At 43.3% G+C, this 23,075-nt stretch overlaps 1 protein-coding gene across 9 annotated transcripts in view; it reads left to right on the top strand.

The window, feature by feature from the left end:
- LOC130167390 (latent-transforming growth factor beta-binding protein 4-like) overlaps positions 1-23,075 on the top strand; it is a 128,226-nt gene that overhangs the window by 100,399 nt on the left and 4,752 nt on the right. For 7 of the 9 annotated variants that reach the window (XM_056373530.1, XM_056373535.1, XM_056373534.1 and 4 more), the window contains 13 exons: positions 2,002-2,124; positions 7,938-8,069; positions 8,845-8,970; positions 9,941-10,081; positions 12,102-12,389; positions 13,513-13,584; positions 14,045-14,173; positions 14,365-14,505; positions 14,826-14,978; positions 15,283-15,405; positions 15,518-15,701; positions 18,032-18,324; positions 18,696-18,848. In XM_056373530.1, coding sequence (XP_056229505.1) covers positions 2,002-2,124; positions 7,938-8,069; positions 8,845-8,970; positions 9,941-10,081; positions 12,102-12,389; positions 13,513-13,584; positions 14,045-14,173; positions 14,365-14,505; positions 14,826-14,978; positions 15,283-15,405; positions 15,518-15,701; positions 18,032-18,324; positions 18,696-18,848 — 2,058 coding nt within the window. The remainder of the gene's footprint in view (positions 1-2,001; positions 2,125-7,937; positions 8,070-8,844; positions 8,971-9,940; positions 10,082-12,101; positions 12,390-13,512; positions 13,585-14,044; positions 14,174-14,364; positions 14,506-14,825; positions 14,979-15,282; positions 15,406-15,517; positions 15,702-18,031; positions 18,325-18,695; positions 18,849-23,075) is intronic. The other 2 variants (XM_056373539.1, XM_056373532.1) reach the window with 1 other exon arrangement.

The raw sequence follows: 23,075 nt of genomic DNA on the forward strand, positions 1-23,075 counted from the left end.
TTCATTTTGCTGCATTGTGGTGTCTTCTTTAAGATAATTTTTTCCTGAGTGTAGACTCATGTTCGCTGAATAATGCCTTCTAATGCTCGAGCCCGCCGTGCAATCGTCTTTTACTGTACTGCCCTTGCGCTGCGTAATCTTGTGTGAAGCTAGACAGCTAGTGAACATTTAAAAGATCCTCCAATAAATTATTATATAGATATTGGTTATTGCTATTTTTGTAAAAAGACGAATAGTCTCCAAGGCAGAAGCGTGTCAGAAAAACATTTTCACCATGAATTCAATGCCGTGTTTCTTGACTGTCTGCGTTCGACTTAAAACATTAAACTAGCACAGAGAATGGAAGAAAAGCACAGATAGGCTAGCAGAGTACAGCGCGGTAAGAGCACTCACTCCGCCGCTACTTCCAAAGATCAACAAGAGCACAGACGCTCACTCTGATACTGTTTCCAGAACCTATAGTTTTAATTACTTTTTTAACTATGTTTTTTAACATATTTATTCACTAATTTATTTAACTTATTAAATTAACTTTAAAGAAAGCACAGTGGTCACTGAATGCATTTTGCAGTTTGCTCCACATAGACTTCTGTTTTGCTGACTGTGTGAAGAGTTTTGACAGTGTGACTACAGTTTTGACCAATGCTTGTTAGCAATTGAAAAAAACTGTAGTGTGTTTTTGGTACAGTGAAAAAAAGACATGAAAAACATGACATTTCTTTTAATCTATTGAGAATTTAACTTCTAACCTTAAAGGTGTAATTGTAAATTTGTAAACTTGTAACCCAGTGGCTCACATGGACTCAGGGATGACGTGATTAGATTTCGGTGGCTAAAGGTAAAAGTTCAAGGTCACTGTGACCTCACAAAACACCTGTTAGCTATAACTCACTAATTCATACTACTATATTCATTAATTATGACACAATTTAACTCAAATGTCTATAGGGATAAAATAAAGGGATAGCGTGTCATATTCAAAAGGTCAAAGGTCAACTTCACTGTGACATCACAATGTTCTGTAAAAACACCTCTGGCCATTATTCACTGCTGTAACTCAGGAAGGAGAGACTGACCATGTTTCCTGTAACTTGACAGGTTAGTGGAGGAAACAACCATGAGGTGTAGATTCTAATTCTGAATGAAACATCATATACTCGCATCTCCTCATGGTGTTCATTCATTTGAAAGTAAGAGAAAATTTGACAAGTTTGTGCAGTCTGGAACATTTGCTAAGGACAGCGATTCATCCCAGTTTTACTTATGGTTAGTCTAAGTGACAGTCCTGTGCACAGCTGTGTGCTCATTCATCCACAAGGGACATCTATATAACAGTCATATATGATCACAAATTTGTGAGTGAGCAAGGTGTTTAGATTTGATTCTTGTAAGTTGTGATCTACTAAGCACTAAACTCACTGTCGTGTGGATTAAAAACCAGTTTGCAACATGGAGCATTATCCTGCTGGAAGGAGCCATTAAAAGATGGTGAATTGCTGCCACAGGAGTTTATTCACTGCACTGCTGCCATATGATTGGCTCATTGGATAACTGCATGAATAAGCAGGTGTACAGGTGTTGCTAATAAAGTCCAAATCGACTTTATGGATTGATTGTGTTTCACACAGTTCAGTAGGTTCAGATTCTGTCTTTAAATCACAGCAACATGTAGGAGCCTCACTCTGCTGGTTTGGAGTATGACTCACTCCACTGTAGTTAGAACCATAAATATTCAAAGTCCAGATCCAAGTCCACACAGGTCCTGTAGTGTATGTTAGAGTTGGTAGCAGCCGGTCAGAGGCGGCTGTGGTTCTGCAGACAGAAACACTGAGCTCAGTATTCATGTGGCTCTGCTGCCAACCGCTCAGCTCTGAGGTCCTCTGTTTCTGCTTTTACAGCTGATGTAATGCTGATGTCATCTTTGGCCTGTACTCGTGGTGACGTGTAGATGTGTATATTGTGTGTGTTGCATGTAGTCACGACCTCCCTCTCTCTCTGTAGATGTGGATGAGTGTCTGAAGCCAGGTGTGTGTTTGGACGGTCACTGTATGAACACTGAAGGCTCCTTCCAGTGCCAGTGTCAAACTGGCTTCACTACCAACCCAGAGAAGACCACCTGCCTCGGTACACACACGCACACACACACACACACACACACACACACACACACACACACAAAAACTGTGTCTCACCTCCATCAGCTGTGTGCAGAGGTTAAACGTTGTCACTCTTAAGGCATAAAAATAATTAAGTACACTTACTCTAGTACTGTAATTTAAGTACATCATAAGGTACTTCAGTATTCTCATTTTATGCCACTTAATAGTCCAACTTCACTACATTTGAGAGGGAATCAGGTCCTTTTTCTGCACTACATTTATCTGACATATAGTTACTGGTTACTTTCAAAACATTTGATCAACTTACAAGATATCATGTGTCTTATAGGCACATACAGTATATGTAGTCAATTTTTTTTACAGTGTTTTACATATTGACCATATCACAGTCTCAGGGTAATGGTCAGATTTTCCATACAGCTAACAGTTTGATTGATAGTCACAGTCCAGTCGTCCTTTGTTGTTTGGCTGCAGATGTTCGCATGTGATGACTTTGTTGCTCCAGCCAAAAGTCTTTTAAAGTTTGTATAAGTTTAAGTTCAGACCAGTTTGGAGTGGTTGCAGAAAAACAGCAGAAACAAGTGGAGAGAAACAGGCGAGATCCCTGTAGTGAGAAAAAAAAGGCAACCCTCATTTTTATATGTCGCTGTTCATGAAGACGCCGTTTAAAGCTGAACACAACACTTATGGTTACAGACCATTAAACAGACAGACTGATGAAATCTCCACTGCTTATCAAACAAAGACAAAATCAATGATGTAGTTAATAATGATAAATTAGTAACAGGAGTAACCACAAAGCTGACATTCTTAGTGGGCTGTTTCATAATGGTAAACACTATTGACTAGCGTTAGCAACATTAGCACATAAACAGACATTTATTTCACACTGTGACTGAGCACGAACTGAGCTGAGCCTTGAGACCAGATGACATCATTAAGTTACAGCATAATCGGTGTCCTTGAGTGCCAAGAAAGGCGCCTTTAAATAAAATGTATTATTATTATTATTATTATAATGACTGAGGACGACTTACTGGAGATCCAGAGAGTTCTTATTGACTTATTTAACCTTCCTCTGACAAACCCTTAAAATAACTGGAGAAGATGTCTGGTTGATCCATATTCCTATGTTATAAAGGTACCACCTCCAGAATTTAGTCTATCACCATCTTATTAATTTAAACCTTTCTAACAAAACTGTTTCTAAGACCTGGAGTTGTTAGTTTTAGGTTGAAACCAGTTCAATTTTACCAACTGCATCATTACAGTGAGGCTATGTAGCTCTTGAAAGATTTCACTTACAAATTGAAAGTTTAAGTAATATAAAAGAAATGCACAGACTAGCATGGTAGCTAGTATAAGTACTTTGGTAAATAGGTAAATATTGCTGTGTAACTATCATTAATCTTTCTAAGAGCTTTACAAAGAGAACTGGTAACTTCTTGAAGACCGCTCATCAGAGAAGTGAAGGAGAGTTTCAGATGACAGGTGAAATGCTTTCAAGAACATCAAGCAAGTCCAGTTGGCTTCATACAACACTTCCAGGCACCATGCACTTGTAGCACTTGTATCGCTGATACAACCCTATGATGCTACTGGACCAGTTCTAGGCTCTGAAGGAGTGGGGTAATAGCATAAAAATTTGACCGAAGGCCATATACCTTAAATACAAAAGCTGGCACTTTACTGAAGTTCAACACGGAAAGTTAGACAGAAGTCGTCGTCGCCATCTCCTGCTCATCCGGATCCAGGTCGCGGGGGCAGCAGCCTCAGCAAAGAGGTCCAGACAGCCCTCTCCCCAACCACTTCCACCAGCTCTTCCGGGAGAATCCCGAGGCGTTCTAAGGCCAGCCAAGAGATATAATCCCTCCAGCGTTTCCTTGGTCGGCCCCGAGGCCTCCTCCCGGTGGGACATGCCCGAAACACCTCCCCAGGGAGGCGTCCAGGAGGCATCCTCACCAGATGCCCGAACCACCTCAACTGGCTCCTCTCGACATGGAGGAGCAGCGGTTCTACTCCGAGTCCCTCCCGGATGACCGAGCTCCTCACCCTATCTCTGAGGCTGCGCCCGGCCACCCTGCAGAGGAAACTCATTTCGGCCGCTTGTATTCGCAATCTCGTTCTTTCGGTCATTACCCAAAGCTCATGACCATAGGTGAGGGTTGGAACGTAGATCGACCGGTAAATCGAGAGCTTCACCTTCCGACTTAGCTCCCTCTTCCCCACAACGGACCGATTCAGCTCCCGCATCACTGCTGACGCCACCCCAATCCGCCTGTCGATCTCCCGTTCCATCTTACCCTCATCGTGAACAGGATCCCAAGATACTTAAACTCCTCCACCTGAGGCAGGACCTCCCTCCGACCCAGAGCGGGTAATCCACCCGTTTCTGGCTGAGAACCATGGCCTCAGTCTTCGAGGTGCTGATCTTCATCCCAGCCGCTTCACACTCGGCTGCGAACCGCCCAAGCAAGAGCTGAAGGTCGGTGCTCAATGAAGCTAAGAGGACTTGGTTAGTTATGAACAGAAGCGGTGACAAAGGGCAGCCCTAACGGAGTCCAACCCTCACCGGGAACAGGTCCGACTTACTGCCGGCTACGCGAACCAGACTCACAGTTAATGGCCGCTAACAAGGGGCCATCCACCCCATACTCCCGGCGCACCCCCCAAAGGGAGCCCCTGGGGACACGGTCGTAAGCCTTCTCCAATTCCACAAAACACATGAGGACTGGATTGACAAACTCCTATGCTCCCTCTAGCACCCTAGCGAGGGTAAAGAACTGGTCCACAGTTCCACGTCCAGGACAAAAACCACATTGCTCCTCCTCTATCTGAGGTTGTAATTCCCCGGTAGTTGGAACACACCCTTTGGTCACCCCTCTTAAAGATGGGGACCACCACCCCGGTTTGCCACTCCAGAGGCACTGCCCCTGACATCCACGCAATGTTGCAGAGGCATGTCAACCAAGACAGTCCTACAACATCCAGAGCCTGGAGATACCCAGGGCGGATCTTATCAACCCCCGGGGCACTACCACCGCGCAGTTGTTTCACTACCTTGGCGACTTCTGCCCCGGAGATTAGACCATCCATCCCCAGGTCTCTTGACGCTGTTTCCTCCACGGAATACGTGTTGGTGGGATTGAGGAGCTCCTCAAAGTAATCCCTCCACCGTCCGACTATATCCTCAGTTGATGTCAGCAACTCGCCCCCCTCACTGTAAACAGTGTGAGCGAGTTGCCGCCTTCCTCCCCTGAGGCGCCGGACGGTTTGCCAGAACCTTTTTGGAGCCGATAGTCTTCCTCCATAGTCTCACCGAACTCCTCCCACGCCGAGTTTTTGCCTCAGCAACTGTCGCGGCTGCGCTCCACTTGGCCCGCCGGTACCAGTCAGCTGATTCGGAGACCCACAGGCCAACCACGCCCTGTAGGCCTCCTTCTTCAGCCTGACGGCTTCCCCCACCTCTGGTGTCCACCAGCGGGTACAAGGGCCACCGCCACGACTGGCCCCAGCTACCCTTCGGCCGCCGCTTGCAACAGCCGCCTCAACAACGGCAGCCCATTCGGACTCAATGTCCCCCACCGCCCTTGGGACGCGATCGAAACTCTGCCGGAGGCGTGCGTTGAAAATCATCTTGACGGGTTCTTCCGCCAGGCTTTCCCAGCAGACCCTCACAACCCATTTCGGCCTCCCAGGTCTGCGCGGCGTCTTCCCCCGCCATCTAATCCAACTCACCACCAGGTGGTGGTCAGTTGACAACTCTGCTCCTCTCTTCACCCGAGTGTCCAAAACATACGGCCACAGGTCTGATGATATGATTACAAAGTTGATCATAGACCGGCGACCTAGGGTGTCCTGTTGCCATGTGCACCTATGGAAGTCCTTATGTTTGAACATGGCGTTAGTTATGGACAAACTGTGACTAGCACAGAAGTCCAATAACTGAACGCTGCTCCGGTTCAGATCGGGCAGGCCGTTCCTCCCCACCACACCCCTCCAGGTCACGCTGTCGTTGTCCACGTGAGCGTTGAAGTCTCCCAATAGGAGAGGGACGCAACCCTTTCGTCCACCGGGGTGAACCCCAACATACAGGCAGTGAGCCTAGGGGCCACCAAAAAGCCCACCCCGGCCCTCCGCCTCTCCCCTGGAGCAACTCCAGCAAAGAGGAAAGACCAGCCCCTCTCAAGGACTTGGGTTCCGGAGCCGAGACAGAAGTAATATGAAAATATAACAGCTGTTCAATAATCCTGCAGGCGAAGTAAAATATAAAATAAAAAATAAACGGCAAATAGATTCTCTATTTTAAGTTAGCCTCTATGTTATTTTAGATTAGACCGGTCTATGAGTAGTCATCTTGGTTGAGGTTAAGGGTTTGTACCTATTTTTGAATTACTTATTTCCTTTAAGTTAACTCTTTTTCCACCTTTCCCTGATAAGAAAATAAATTCACAATCTCCAAATCAAAATGAAATGAAACACAATTATACTTTATTCATAAAAACGACAATAATGAACAACACAGTATAATACATGTAACACTCCAAATCTCAGTACAAGAGTAAAGGTTCCAACTCAGTTCAGGCAAAAAGGGGAAAAAAGAAAGAAAAAGACCAACACTCCTACCACTCTGGTACCAATAGTTCGACCTTGGCAGTGGATGTCCTCACTGGTGCGATGAAGATAAGTTCTTGTCTATAGAAATTTGGTTCAGGGGCATGGCTCGACATCTTGTGTCCTGCATCGTGGGTGTTGTCTCCCCACACAACACAGCAAAGAAAGTCCCCAACCAATTTCAACAGGATCAAAGAACCTGACCTGAACGACAGGCCATGAAAAGAATAAATTATTCAAATGAATTACACAAATCAAATATGCAAATTTACATCTACCATCTACTACTATGCATCCTTGATAAACAGAACACATTAACTGCTAAACAACATTAATGGCTTCCTCCACACAGCTCGGCATAGGCTCTTTGCTAGCATCCACATGTGCAAACTTTACAAAACGTCAAAATAAAACATCTCAAAACTCACCTAAACCGTTGTGGTTAACTCTTACACAATCTTCATGTATCAGCAACCAGGTAGGTATTATTTCTTTTAGGGTCTTAAATCAACTTTTCTTTAGGTATTTCACCAGTTAATTTCTCTACTCCCCTCCTCTGCTGTATGCCTGTTCTGCACTGCACTTCGTCTTAAAGGCAAAGGGCAGCAAGTCTCTTAAAGGGGGAGTGCCGTTACAATTTCTCACAGCCATACTTTTATTTATTTCCATTAAAGGAACTGTCTGGCTGCTTTTAACTGACTTTGAATGGATCAAATGTACATATTTAAAACAAATGAACTAATTTTCGCATTTTAATTGCAAGACTTTAAACTCTTAATGAATTTAGTGTAACATTTTAACTTATTTAACATATTTAAGCATTTTATGAACTATTTATTTATTTATCCATGTCATGTTTTGAGGCGGGTTAAAATGCTGGATGACTGATGAGTGATCACACTTTACTGAGTTAGCTCCCTGGCTGTATGGTTGTTACAGCAGAGTAGCAGTTCAGCAAAATACTAGAAAAGTGGTAAAGCATTTCGCAGTATCCCATATGGCTTCCTCCCATTCACACACATTCATATAGTGTTTTCATATAAGATCCGGGGTTCGAACCACTGACCTGCTGATTAGTGGACGACTTGCTCTACCTCCTGATCCACAGTCGCCCAGTTGTACCCACAGTGGCTGCTGTTGAGCAAAAGTTAAATAAAAGTTGTGTTTTCTATAATGTTGATGTTCAACACATTTCTCTTTCAGATGTTGATGAGTGCGTTTCGTCTGGCGGGTCAGTTTGCGGGTCACAGCGTTGTGAGAACACCATTGGTTCGTACCGCTGCCTCACTTCCTGTGAGCCGGGCTACCAGGTGACACAGTCCGGCAAGTGTGTAGGTGAGTCTGCCTGCACATCACAAACATCTACATGTTCATACTGAGGCTCTGACTGCAGCCTCTCAGTCCGTGGTGACTGGACACAAAGTGAAACTGAGGCCAATTTTTTCACTGTGAAACTGAACATTTCCTGCAGATGTTTCACAATAAAAGCCCTCCAGGGAAGTGAAATGATGGTGAATGAGAAACAGATGGAGGACAAGTTGCACAAACAGCATCAACAACAAACAGACAGCAACAGATCAGATACAAAACACACAGCTTAGCTTGAGATCGTTCATCTTGTCCATTTAACAAAAGGCAACTCATCCAAAGCATACACAGTTTTAGATCTTAAATGTGACAGATGTTAGTCGTCTCTAGCTGCTCTGACCCACATGCTGTGGTTGTGTCCTGATCTGCATCATTTCTTCATCACTGAGTGATTCTTACAACACAAGCACTGAACCAGCTCCTTCAGAGAAAACACATTTACACTGCCTGCTTCTCAGCCTGTCATCTTCAAAATTCAAAACCCCCTTCTGATGCGTTGTTGATAGGTTTCATGTTTAATTTAAAACTAGAGAAAACCAAATTTACCATGAGAGGAAAGTATGGTACTTTTATGGACACCTTTTGATATATAGTGTTTCCTTTATGTGAAACATTTTGAATATATTCTTGTATCCAGTTGGAGATTCAGAGAGCAGATGTGTTTTGTTTTTCCATTTCCTACATCACTTTCAGTAAAGACAGTCACACACACTTCAGATTGAACCTCTCTCTCCTCTTCCAGATATTAATGAGTGCACCAATAAGACGGTGTGTGGGGACCACGCCTTCTGTCAGAACCTGATAGGAACCTACCTGTGTGTGTGTGACATGGGCTTCACCACCACTGCCGATGGAAAAGCCTGCGTGGGTATGTGTTTCTCTTCAGCCTTTTTTCTTTTAGTGTCTAATTTTTACCCACCTGTCCAACATGTTCAGATTTCTGTTACTGGTTTATGGTTGAAGTCATATTTTTAAAGCAGAACAGAACGTAACACTCTGCTCTGGCTGCCTCAGTTCTGCCTCTGGTGGAGAGGCTCCCCCTTGTGGCTGATCAAAGCTGTTAATGAAGACAGGAGCTCTGTGTCCTCTGATGGTGATGATAGAAGCTGTTAACCATGTTGTTATCATCAGTGTTTCACCATGGTACTGGTATTAAAATCACCAGAGCAGGCCTCTACTGGTCAGAGCCAGCTGTTCTACTGGTTCTACAGCCTGTTTTTAAAACCTCAAATCACATTCAAATGAAAAACCATGCCAGTTATACTTCACTATGTCAAACCATCTTTTGACAGTTACATTAGAAAGAAAAACTAAACCTGACAGTGTCATTCTGTGTGTGTGCGCATGGTTTACAAATAAGCATAAATAATAATATTAATTACAAGTTAATAAGCAGAGGAGTATTGCAATAAATAAACAAAATATAAATCAAACTAAATAAATGCTTTAGTGTCCTGACAGAGCAGTTCAGTCTGATTCTCTCATGTTGTTGCAGAGACATTCAAATGCACCAACACAACACAACTCTACTCTCTTTTTCTTCTCCAGTACAATTAGTCATTTTTCATTATCTGAGCTTCATTAAACCGCTGAATTTTAAACCATGATCACAAACTGTATTGAACTGTTTTTACTCCTTTTGTTATATTTGTGTGTATGTATTCTGTTGAATGAACTCCTAAACTCCTTTATTTAAATGACGGATCAATAGATGAAAAACAGAGAGAGGAAGTGCAGCTCTGTCTATACAGCTGTCCTCCACAGTGATGACACCCACTCCTCTACTGGCAGCCATGTTTTCTTATCTCTCTCTCTGTCACTCTCTCTCTCTCACGCAGATGAGGATGAGTGTGTGTCTCTGCAGGATGCGTGTGGTTCTGCTCGTTGCGAGAACATGGAGGGATCCTTCATATGTGTGTGTGACGACCTGGAGGAGTTTGACGTTGCGGCTAGGAAGTGTGTCAGCCCTGTACAATCAGGTACATGCAAATAACGCACACACACATGCACACCTCAGTGAGGTACAAACAGAAATACATATATTTGTTTAGTGCCATAGAGGGTCTTTAATTTAATTTACAACAATTGAATATTTTTGAATATTTCTGTGCCCTGCTGTAGACGGTAACATCAGTTTCAACTTTTGATTGTTAGGAAACTCACCCACTCATAATGGACAAGAGTCGAATTCAGTAACAACTTAAATGATTTATGTTTTAAATAGTTTATTCCATCTGTCTGTTTGCTGCGTCCAGGCACAGACAGATTATGGGACAATGGACCACTGGGCAGAATGACAGAGACAAGACGACCACACACTGAGCTGTCGTCATCTTGTGTGTCTCTTTTTCTTTATTTCTCTGTCTCTTTTTTGCATTCTTTTAACTGATCTCTATGACTTTCAAACAAGAACTATTAACAGTCAGTTCATACAGAGAGTCTGGCCCCGCTGACCTGTTCAGTAACCCTACATGGGTCCAAGTCAATTATATTGCTGGGAATTATAGATTAATAGTGTCATGGTTTGTCTTGGAACTCAGCAGAATTCAGGTTTTAGAGCGGCACCTTTTACAGCAGAAACTATATCCAGTCCCCAGTCTGACTGCGTGAGGTTCCACAGGAACCATCTGAATAGGTGAATTAAAATCAACCATAGACAAGACTCATTCAGCACACTGAGATTCTGAGAGTTTCACTCATTGCAAGTTTATCTGCAACAAGACATGTATACAAACAAACTCCGATCTGTCTCAGTAACAGTTCAGTCCAGCAAGTATTTTGCCCTACAACACATTGACAAGTGGACTGGAGGAGCCATGAATTGAACCACCAACCTTCTGATTAATTTCTCTGGTGTCTTGAAAAGTCTTGAATTGAATTTATTAAAAGTGTAGAAATTCTGATAAAAGCCAGAAAAGCAGGAAATGATGGCTAAATAAATGAATAAACATATGGACAAGGCTGCAAACAACAAACTAGCTGCTTAAAACTATCTATAATTGTTTAAACAAACTGATATTGTTAATGTTTAATAATTAATCATATAGTGTTGTTAAGTCTGTTTGTCCCAACGTTAAAAACTAACAAACAACAAGACTTGTCACTGTGATCTTCAGTCAAACATAAAGTACAAAGTGTTCGATACAATCTTAAATATCTCCTCTTGACCACATGTAAATTTATACTGATAGATTCTCTACACCAGCTTGAGAAACAACCTGTTTATTAAACCTGATCCTGTCAGTCCTGAGGATCCACATCCTGGACGCTGAGGTTAACGTGAAGTTCTGACAACCAGACCACAAATAAGATAATAAGTGATTGATAAAGTTTTAAACCTCTGGAATCCTTTTAGACTGAGAATCAGAGAGTGCTGCGTGTTCACGAATCCAGAACGTCATCTACAGTGAGGGGGGTCCATTTCTTTCTGGGATTGATCCTATTGATTGATCGTATTGATATTCAAAACAAGACTTAGTATCAGTATTTAATCACAGTATTTGATCTATGGTCCCATTCTCACTTTTTATGCCTCCACAGCCAGACCTGTCCTTCCATCCGTCCCATTCTCATGGACACAATATCTCACTTGATAAAAACTTCTTCAATTTTGGCACAAAACATTCACCTGGACTGTGGGATGAACTGATTAGATTCAGTGTCAGTGTGACCTCACAAAACACACTTTAGCCATTACTCAAGACTTCACACAGCAGTTATGAGAAAACTTCCCACAAATGGTTCATATTTTCTATGACTCTGGATAAACAGGGATGTAACCTGAAGCTAGTCTGAGTGGAGGAGGCAGACAACCACCAGGAGGTGATTCTAGTTCTTTGATGAAAAAGTGAAAAAATAGAAACATTTCAGTGGAGCAGAAATGCTTTGTTGATTCCTTTTGAATCAGTGTGCAGCTCCTCAGGTCATGTGATTATCAGTACACTAAACTCTTTCTATTATTGAAGTCAACCGGTGAATTTCTCCTTTCTTCTCCTGCAGCAGTGGGCCCCAACTACTCTTCCTCCTCCTCCTCCTCCTCCTCCTCCTCCTCGTCCTCATCCTCCTCATCCTCATCCTTCCATGTCAGTGTGGTGGAGTTTGATCCTTTGCTGCCCCCCCTCCCTGCAGCCCGTCCTGGCGAGCTGCGGGAGTGTTACTACAACCTGGCAGAGCAAGGAACCTGCAGCCTGCTGGCCACCAACACCAGCCAGCAGGAGTGCTGCTGCACGTTGGGAGAGGCCTGGGGGCTGGGTTGCCAGTACCACGCCTGCCCCCCCACAGACACAGGTCAGACACCGGGCACACAGGAAGTTCATCAAGCTGAGGTGGTGCTGGAAAAGAACCAGTTCACACAACGTGTCTGCAGTTACAGAGAGAAATGGGACATGATAAAGATTTCGAAACTGTGATAATGACTGATATTGTCAGACTGTGTGTCCTGGAAGACATGAGGATGAGTGTCACATGAAAAATGTGATCCTCCAGATGTGGTTTATCAGTCACAGGTTATGAAAGGTGTCTCTCCTTATTGCACATGCAATAAGGGAAGCTGAACAACACATGAAGACATGTTAAAAGTGCTATATGTAAGTTTTTGCTATCACACCATAGCTAACATTAGCATTAACAGCTGTTTACTTACCAGTCTAGAAGAAACATTGCGAGTTCAGCATCAAGCTTCATTCCTTTACTCACCAACAGCTGTCTCTAGAAGTGGAAACACCAATGTCAACTCTTGTTTTGTTTCTATTTCTGTCACTACTTTTCTGCTGCTGAAGTTAGCATGCTAACTTCCTATCCCTTCGCAAAATATCATTTTGCAATAATGAGTCGCTGTAGCGTCCTGTGTGCCCTCATTTCAGCATGAGAGGGTGAAGAAGTACAGGTACACAGAAGGCCTATTCTAACCTCTGTCTTGTAAACACAATGATGGCTGAAGCTCTTGGGAAGTGACCATTATCACCACCACCACCTCCTGGCTAGAGACCACATTCGGCAGCAGAGAAAACACATACACTATATACATATAACCCCTTTAACAGAGGCTGGATGTTCACTCTGATGGCTTTGATAAGGTCACACATCAGTGATGATTTGCACTGCACCATTTTACTTCATGTCCTGTGATAATTGTGTCTTGATTTTAGTTGTGTGTTAAGTTAAGTTGAAGACGGATTGAGAGAGACATCTGATCTGATATGTGAGAAATTTATTTCACTGATATTCATGAGACAAACAAGATGCTCAGATAACCTCACTGTCTGTATTTAACAATGTGTTTGTAGTTTTATATAAATCTGATGTACAACTTACAGTTCTGCTGTTGTAAAGTTGTTAGAGAATTGTGCACGGTGTCTCTCACTTTATTACCTGACAGATAAAGTTTCTGTATTTGAATGTTTCTATGCAGCTGGGTTTCTGTCTCTGTGTCCCAGTGGGAGAGGATATGTGACTACTGGACCAGGAGCCTTCAGCTACAGAGGTACACACACACACACACACACACACACACACACACACACACACACACACACGGACACACACACACACATACACACACACACACACACACACACACACACACACACAGAAGTTTCCAATCTGCCTGTTTAACCATCTTTAACAAATAAACTAATAAACAGGACAGAGGATGAAGCCCACAGATAACTCACTGCTCCCAGCTCACAGATAACTCATTCCACCCCAAGATAGAATAGAGTAGAATAGATAGAATAAAAGTAACTAAAGAGAATCCAAGAACATTCTATTCTATTTTTGATTGTATCAGTCAAAAAAGTTTCCCTTTCTGGGAAAGTTGTCCAAACTTTTGAATGGTACTGTACATTAGCACTCACATTTCAACAACACATACCATGCCTGACTGATATTAATAATTAGTTGTTCTGAACATCCAGCTGTGTTTCCTCTGCCTCTGCTCCCAGATGTGGATGAGTGTAAACGTTTCCACCTGGAGGTGTGTAAAAACGGAGTGTGTGTCAACAACATCCCCGGATACAGCTGCTACTGCTCCAGTGGATACGTGTACAACAGCACACTGCTTGAGTGTGTCGGTATGAACAACACACACACACCTACACACATGCGCACACACACAGGAATAAAAATATGCTTCATTATTCAGATAGTACAGTAGTACAGTTACAGCTACATGCTGAGACGCTGTGAGTGTGCAGTAACTGTGTGTGTGTGTGTGTGTGTGTGTGTATGTGTGTGTGTGTGTGTGTGTGTGTGTGTGTCTCAGATCATGATGAGTGTGAGGAGGAGAGCTGTGTAGGAGGAGTGTGTGTGAACACGGTGGGTTCGTACTACTGCAGTTGTCAGCCTCCGCTGGTGCTCGACGACACTCAGCGAAACTGTGTCAACTCCTCCCACCTCACTGTAGGTAAGACACCTGCCTTCATCATCCTCCTCCATCCCTTCACTCATCATTTACATACCTCCTCTTTTCTTTTTCTTTCCTCTCATCCTTTGCTGTCTTTCCTCCCTATGTTTACAACCTCTCATTTACTGTCCACTTGTCTTTTTTTCCCAATTTTCCCAATAGCGACTGCTCAGGTTGGAGTGGATTCAGGGGCATTTTAATTGTATTATTAAACTGTTTTCTGGTTCTGTTCAGACTCTCATAGAACGTGATTCAGGTTATAGAGAGATCCTGGTCTGGTTTGATGCAGAAGTGAGACTGTCTTGTTGCTCCGCCTCCAGATGAGAACCTGTCTGTGTGCTGGCAGCATGTCTCAGCAGACCTGATGTGTCAGAGTCCTCTGCTGGGAGCGCAGGTCACCTTCACCATCTGCTGCTGTCTGTACGGAGAGGGCTGGGGGATGGAGTGTGCCCTCTGCCCCTCCACCAACTCCGGTAACAAATCTCACAGGAAACACTCAAACAAAAACACTGCAGATTAAAAACTCAAACTTTCTGCTGGTCATAATGTTAATGAAGACTGGCGACTATATTTTATTGTCTCAGAATCACACTGAAAATGAATGTAGAACTAAAACCACTTATTTTCAACAGGAGCAGGAGGCGCAAAGTAAACTTACTGAAGAGTGTTTGAGTCTTCCTGACAGTTGTAGTTTGGTGTCAAACTCAAACAGCAGGAAACAGGCAGAGTTTGTGTGTTGGCTTCACAGACTGAGATGAATAATTCTCTTCTCTGCAGACGACTACGCCTTTCTGTGCAACTCCTTTCTTCCTCCCCTGTTTCCGAGTTATCCGGATTCGAGCGGATCAGAAACAGGAGGGAGAGCAGGTCCAGGAGCAGGACGAGGAGGAGGAGCGAGTGGTAAATGATTTAATCTTCTTTTATTTCAATTTTTTTCTCCTTTATTCCTCAATGTGTTTTAGGGTTTTGAAGTTTGTTCTTAAGTTTCACACTTGTTTCCTCCTCTCCTCAGCTTCTCCACGTTTCCCTTCCTACAGTATAGACTCCTTCCCTCCAGCTGTAGCTCCCAGCAGAGACTTCAGTCGCCCTGACTATGATGATTACTCTCCACCAGGAGGCAGCAGGTCAGGCTTCAGAGGGAGGACACCTGCCTCCTTCAGTCTGCCTGATGGAGTCTATCACAGGCCTGAGTATGGGTGAGAATGAAAACTTTAGTATATAAGATACAAACAAGGGTTTATTTATATATGTCACTTTGCACATAAAACCAAATTGACATCCAAGCTGCTGATAGATATCTGATCCAAGAAGCAGTCAGTGGGTTGAAATGTGATTGTGTTCACCGCTTCTGGTGGACCTGAGACTCATTCAAGCCAGATGTTGTGTCTTCTGTCCTGCTGTGACTGTTAAACTACATCAGTCAGTATTCAGTGGAAACATCCTCTGCAGGGTGAAAGACACTTCAGTCTCTGTAAGTACAGACTGAACCAACCTGGTGTGAAGGATCAGTCCGGTGATATTATATTATACTTAATAATAAATCTAAACTTAACCAACATTATCCAAGAAAAGTAGAATAGAGGGTCTTGATAGCTGGACTTGATTGTAGATACTTGATGATGTTTCACCTCTAATCCAAGAGGCTTCCTCAGTTCTGACTGACTTGGTGAGGAGACACAGGTATTTAGGTTACATCCACACTAATACGTTTTAGTTTTAAAACGTATCACTTCTGGTACGTTGCTACGTTTTGAGCCCCTAAAAAAGAGACTTTCAGAACCTCTGCTGGACCAGTTTTAGTTTGAAAACTGTTGTAGTCCGGACAGACTGAAACTGAGACTTTGGAAATGATGACATAGACACCCACGATCGCTCCTGATTGGTTCTGGCTTTGTCTACCAGTGGCAAATGCAACATGGATAATGAATTACAAGTGTTACTGACCTAATTGTCTTTGCCAGCAGCTGTTGATCAGTTAAATTCTGTATTTTAATGCTACAACTGTCTTTACTGTTCCTTATTCAGAGTATTTTCTGCAGTTAACCAACTGCACAGTAGACAATCTGCTTCCTGTTTACACTGATTCGCACATGCCCAGAGTAGGTGAATGGTCATGTATGTGTGAGTTTTCAGGTGTGTTAGTATGGATGGAGATTATTTCTGATACAGAGCTAAAACACTCTTCTGGACGGAGATTGTCTTCATTTAAAATGAAAATGTAGTTTTGTTGACGTAGCCTGAACCTCTGTGGGGTCGTTATCAAGGTCATTGATGTGAATGATTGTTAAATCTTCAAGGGAGGGATGAAAGCACAGTATTATTGGCGGGCGTAGTGGTGTTGTAGACCTCCTCCTCTGACGTACAATCCTCTTTCAGGACTACTCTTTCAACAAAGTAGAGAAACATCCCTCAACAAAGTCCAACTGCCCTTGATTCAACTTGGAAAATAATGACTGAAAGTGTTCACAGACATTGTTATTGGTTGAGTTATCACACCTGTTGAGGCTGTTAAAGGTTGTTTAATAAGGTTGCACATTTCAGGAAAAATTTTCAAATGTGGATACAAATGTTAAACTAAAATCCTCCTTGCGTATTACTCTTTTAAAGTATTTTTTTGGGGGCTTTTGTGCCTTTATTGGACAGGATAGTAGAGAGAGACAGGAAATGGGGAGGCAGAGAGAGGGGGAATGACATGCAGTAAAGGGCAGTCCGATGCAGGATTTAAACCGGGGCCTGCTGCAGCGAGAACTGTAGCCTCTACACATGGGACGCCTGCTCAACCCACTGCGCCACTCAACGCCCCTTGTGTAAAGCTTTTGATAAAACACATTAGGCTGCATTTCTGGCTAGGAAATGTAATTTTTTGCGATAAATTCATCCACACTTTTCTCATATGAATAATCCCGGTGTCAAATCAAACATTTTAACAATGTAGAAGGTGAAATTTTGTACACACACATTTAGTAAAAAATGTAATGAAAGTCTTTCAGCAAAAATATTACTCACAAAAAAGCTTGCTAACTATCCTAAAGCTAGCGAGTTAGCCTAGTGAGCTAATGTTAAGACAAATAAACAAGTAAACTGTCGACTCTTGCAGAACTTTTGGTTCATCATTCAAAATACATTGTGTTTTATGTAGAATTTTTCACATCACATTACAAATTGTACAAATAAATCTGGAAATGTAAGAGTTGTGAGTTTGACATCCTCATTGTCTAAAACACAGGATTCAATTATAAAATCATTGAAAGTTGTCCCATGGGTAAAATTCTGTGGTAAAATATGTGTTTCATTTGCCAGAAATGGCGGCCTTTAAATTTTGAAAATTCAAGTAGCTAATGGGAGTTCAAATTGATTGGCCCCAGAGGGAAAAACATACCAATTTTGGTGCTTGTTTCCACATTTGAAAGATTATGGCAGTCATCTGCTGTACTATGAATGATCAGTAGATGATGTCAGCAGCAGGTGGAAGTTGATGTTTTTGTGTTTGTGGATGTTAACAGAAGTGTCTGTCTGTGTCTCTCAGCACTGGTTACTACTCTGAAGGAGAATATGGCTCCCCTGACGGCTCCCAACCCAGACCTCCATCCTTCCACCTCCCACCGGATCCCCGGGCTGAGACAGCGTTCGGGGCTCGGCCTCCTCCTCCGTCCCGGCCTGACGGTCCTACTCTCAGCCTGGCCCCTCTGCCAGGAGCTCCCTATGAAGAGCAGGAGGTGGAGGAGGAGGAGGAGGAAACGTGGAGACCAGGTCCACCGTTCACTCCCTTCACTGAGAGGAGCAGGGGAGGAGTAGCAGGACCAAGGAGGGTGTATGAGAGTGAGTCCACCTGGTGGTGTTCGGCAGCTTTCCACCCAACCAGGGCTGAAACATTTCTTCCTATCCAAACCTTTATTCATTATTTATTTAGTTAAAAAGTCACAGTCACAGATAAAAATTTGAAATAAAACAGATTCACACTCTTGAATTAATCATTTGTTCTCGATTTAACTCACTTATCCTCATCATGCTGTTGGTCCCGTCTTGTGTGTCCCTTCACTCTTCCTATAATTTTGATTTTGGACTGAGACATGTGGATGTACTCTGGGTTTTGGCTTTTAAACATGACGTGAATAGATCTTTAATTTCTGCATTAAAGCAGCTCTAATGGAAATATTTATTAAACCACATCTCTTCTTCTTGTCTTCCAGGGCGTTACGAGTCCTATGCCGGCCTGAGTGCAGCAGAGGATTGTGGGATACTGCACGGCTGTGAGAACGGCAGGTGTATCCGCGTCGCAGAGGGTTACACCTGTGACTGTTACCAAGGATATGAACTGGACATGGCCTCCATGACCTGTACAGGTACATAAAGATGGCTGCTTCGATTCATCACTACACTCACACCTTCAGATATGGATCAACATCAGACTCTGTCCTGACTGGCAGAAAGCTTTCTTTGAAGCTTACTTTTAAGACTAGGGACTTTATTTTAACGGTCAAAAGCGTTTGGCGTGTCCATTTCACTTTTCCTATTTTAATGATGGAAAAAACTGTTGCTGCTCCAGGCTCATGATTCAAAAGGGTTGTATTTTGTCTCAACAGTGCAGTGTTTCACACAGTTAGATTCTGTTTGATAGAGCCCAGTCCTGACCAGTTAGACCTGTCCTGACCAGGGAGACCGGTCCTGACCAGTGAGCCCAGTCCTGACCAGTTGGACTGGTCCTAACCAGTCCTGACCAGTGAGCCCAGTCCTGACCAGTGAGTCCAGTCCTGACCAGTCCTGACCAGGGAGCCCAGTCCTGACCAGTTAGACCGGTCCTGACCAGTGAGAATGCTTCTCTGCAGAGACATCCATGACACATGATAAAGATATACAACACACAACATGTCACAAAGCAGCTCTGACCTGCTGACGCTGTATTGTAATGTTCCACCTGACTGATCCCAACATGTGAAGCTTGCTCTGCTTGTGTGTAACAGGCATATCACTCTCTAGATAATTCACCCATAAAATAACAGTGAAACGCTGTGTCAGGACTTCAGACCAGGTTTTTGTTGGTCAGTCACTTTCCACTACCTCACCATAGCAATGTACCAACAATGCGCCTGATCACACCTCATTTTAAGACCAACACACCCATTGGTGCTCAGATGGGCACAAGTCAAGACACTTTTTATTTAAGATAAACACAAGAAACTTGTGCTACAGAAAATAGACCAGACTCAGTGAATAGCTCCCTAAGCTTAACATGTCCTATGATAACTATTAATTTAGCTATACAGACTAATGAGCAGTGATAACTAACATGTCTTTGGGGTCATCAGGTGTTTCGTCTAGTTGGTCCCACGACACCTCCAGGAGGCTAGACAGTGATCACTGGCGTCCCAGAGTCACTCCCCTAATGCCAGCCATCACTGCTCCTCACACCACGACTATTTTCTTTATCTTGCCTATGCTACCACAAACAACACCATCATCAGCTCTGACAAAACACACTAGCAGATTCAGCAAACAAACTCCCCTAAACAGTTGGAGAAAGTGGCGGCCATTTTGAATGAGGGAGGTAGAGTCAGGGAGAGGTGCCTTTTTGGGCTAGCTCTCCCCCGCTGGATTAGACTGTGCTCTACCCCCCCCCCCCCCTAGGTTCTGGGGAGTTGGCAGTACATCATATGTTGCCCCTATCAAGAATCTAATACCACTTTCCTCCATACTCCAGAGTTCTTTCCAGCTAAGCTTTTTCTTGTCTACACCTTCCCAATTCACCCACTGTCCCTGCTTAGCCTGGGCCACTGCCTTAGCACCCCTTAATATTTCCTCCTGTCTACGAACCTGCTCCACGACTAGCTTTCTCTTCTCCTTGGGACCTGCTCTACTCCACACCGGTTTGCTTGGGCCAAGCCCCAAGCCTCCCCGGCCTATTTGGACATTACCCACAATCTCTGTATGCCTGAGCGTTGCTTCTGCCTCCTGCACTGCGATTCTTGGATTCCATTTTCTCCCCTTGATTGGGTTTGGAACCACCTTACTGACTACCGCATCTTTACTCCCAGATAACAGGAGCTCTGTCCTAACCTTGGTAAGTTTAAACTCCTCCACTAGACTAGTTACTGGGAGCTGAAGTATGCCTTTCCCATACAGTGCCACTGTGCTTAAACATCTAGGAACACCTAGCCACTTCCTAATGTAAAAGCTAACTAATCTTTCCATTTTTTCTGCAGTGGATATTGGAATCTCATATACAGACAGTGGCCACATCAGCCTGGGAAATAACCCAAACTGCAGACACCACAGCTTCAACTTTCCTGGAAGCCCTGATTATCTATTCTATCCAGTCCCTCAGCAACATCCTTCCGAAACTGCACTACCTGTTCTCCGTCATTCAAGTCTGCCTTGTACCACCTACCTAGACTCTTTACTGATTTTTCCCTAATTATTGGAATTTCCTCTTCGTCTATTATAAACTTCCTATCACTTAACTTCCCTCTGCTTATTGAGATACTTCTGGACTTACTAGGCTTGATTTTCATACTAGCCCACTTTAAGTTTTTATTAAGTGTCTCAAGTACTCTTTTCATACATGGCACCGTTGTAGTTATCAACGCCATGTTATCCATGTAGGCCCTAATTGGTGTAAGGCGCATCCCATCCTGCCGCCTCTCTCCACCTACAACCCACTTAGAAGCTCTAATGATTACCTCCATCGCCATTGTGAATGCCAATGGAGAAATCGTGCACCCTGCCATAATGCCTATTTCTAGCCTCTGCCATCCTGTTGTAAAGCCTGCTGTGCTTAAGCACAGCCTAATATCTTGGAAATATGATTTTACTAAATTAACCACTACTCCAGGCACTTTAAAATATTCAAATGCCTCCCAAATAAGGCTATGTGGCACTGAACCAAACGCATTTGCTAAATCCAAAAATATGACATTCAAGTCTCTTTTCTCTGTCTTGGCTGCCTGAATCTGATGCCAAATCATGCTAGTGTGCTCTAAACACCCTGCGAAACCTGGTATTCCTGCCTTCTGTAGTATCAATTAAGCTATTCCTTTCTAAATAACTAGCTAATCTCCGTGCGACTACGCTAAAGAAGATCTTCCCCTCTACATTTAGGAGAGAGATCATTCGAAACTGACTCAGGTCTGAGGATTCCTTCTCCTTTGGAATAAAAACACCTCCTGCCCTACGCCATGCTCTGGGAATAACCTGTTTCTCCCAAACTATTCTTAATTGCCTCCACAAAACCTTTAGGATATCAGGTGCGCTTTTATAAACCCGGTAGGGGACTCCATTTGGCCCTGGGGCCGAAGAAGCCTTTGCACGCCTGACTACCTCCTCAACCTCCTTCCACCTGGGTGGTCTAACATCCATCTCATGATCTATCTTTCCTACTTGCGGCATGTCAGGTGGAAGGCCTATTACTGTATTCTGCTCAAAATCTGAATATGTGTTTCTTAGATATTTTTCTACTTCTAACTTTGTTGCCTTAAGCTGCCCTCCCTTTACCTGGTTAAACAATCCTTTAACAAACTTGAAAGGGTCCCTGTAAAACGCTGTCCTTACATACTCTTTATTCTTTCTCTTTTTCCTAAGATATTCAGCCCTTCTAAGTACTGCTAGTCTGCCTCTCAAATCTTCTTGCAACACATTAATTCCCCCCCCCTCTTCCTCTGTTGCCCTTTTCCACGGCTTTCTTAATTGTCTTCTTTCCTTAACTAATTTCTCCATTTCCCTTTGCCGTCTGGACTTAACTAACTGTGCTCTTTCAACCCTCTTTCTGTCTTGCACCCCAAATCTTTCTGCACCATAGGAGTAAATTATATCCCCCATCTTCTCTAGTCTATCGCTTGCATTTCCTCTTAGTCTGCTTAAAATTGCTGACAAATCTCTATTGACTGACTCCCATTCTTTCTTGCTATTTGCCCTCGGCCATTTTACTCTAGTTTTCTGCTCCATATTTCTCTCTTTGACTGGCCTATTCACCTCAGTCTCAGCTGCATCCCCTCTTGCACTTATAAAAGGTGTTTTATAATCTTGGAAACACTTTATGACTGTGTGGTTCCCACTGGGACTTACATGTAGGGTCAGTGGAACCAGAGAGTAACTACTGGGTATTTTAGAGGAAAAGAGAAGATAGATCTGTAGATACTGGAAAACTAATCAGAAGTTTGGGAAACATGGAGTGAACAACCTTTTTTACTGTTGTGTAATTAACCTAAAGGAGTTTTAAATCGAAAAAAAAAGAAAAAAGAAAATCGAAAAAAAAAACAAAAAAAAAAACAACTGGACTTGATTATTTGTCTGTGAAGACGTTTCACCTCTCATCCAAGAGGCTTCATCAGTTCATGTACGCATCTGACCAGGCTGGGACTGGTCCAACTTTCTGGTGTGGAGACCCAGGTATTTAACCTCTTGTGGGCGTTCACAAGGCTGATGATGTCACTGGTTCCCTTTTGTGCTCCAAGTGTCAACGACAGTCGTTTGCATGACTGTCGTTGGTAGAAAGTTGGTTTCGACTTTGTTAGTGCTCTATTGTGTTATAACGACAGTCGTTGGAGTCACTTGCCACTTGTGAACAGTTGTTATTC

The sequence above is a fragment of the Seriola aureovittata genome, chromosome 4 (genome assembly GCF_021018895.1).
Source record: "Seriola aureovittata isolate HTS-2021-v1 ecotype China chromosome 4, ASM2101889v1, whole genome shotgun sequence".
Taxonomy (NCBI): Eukaryota; Metazoa; Chordata; class Actinopteri; order Carangiformes; family Carangidae; genus Seriola; species Seriola aureovittata.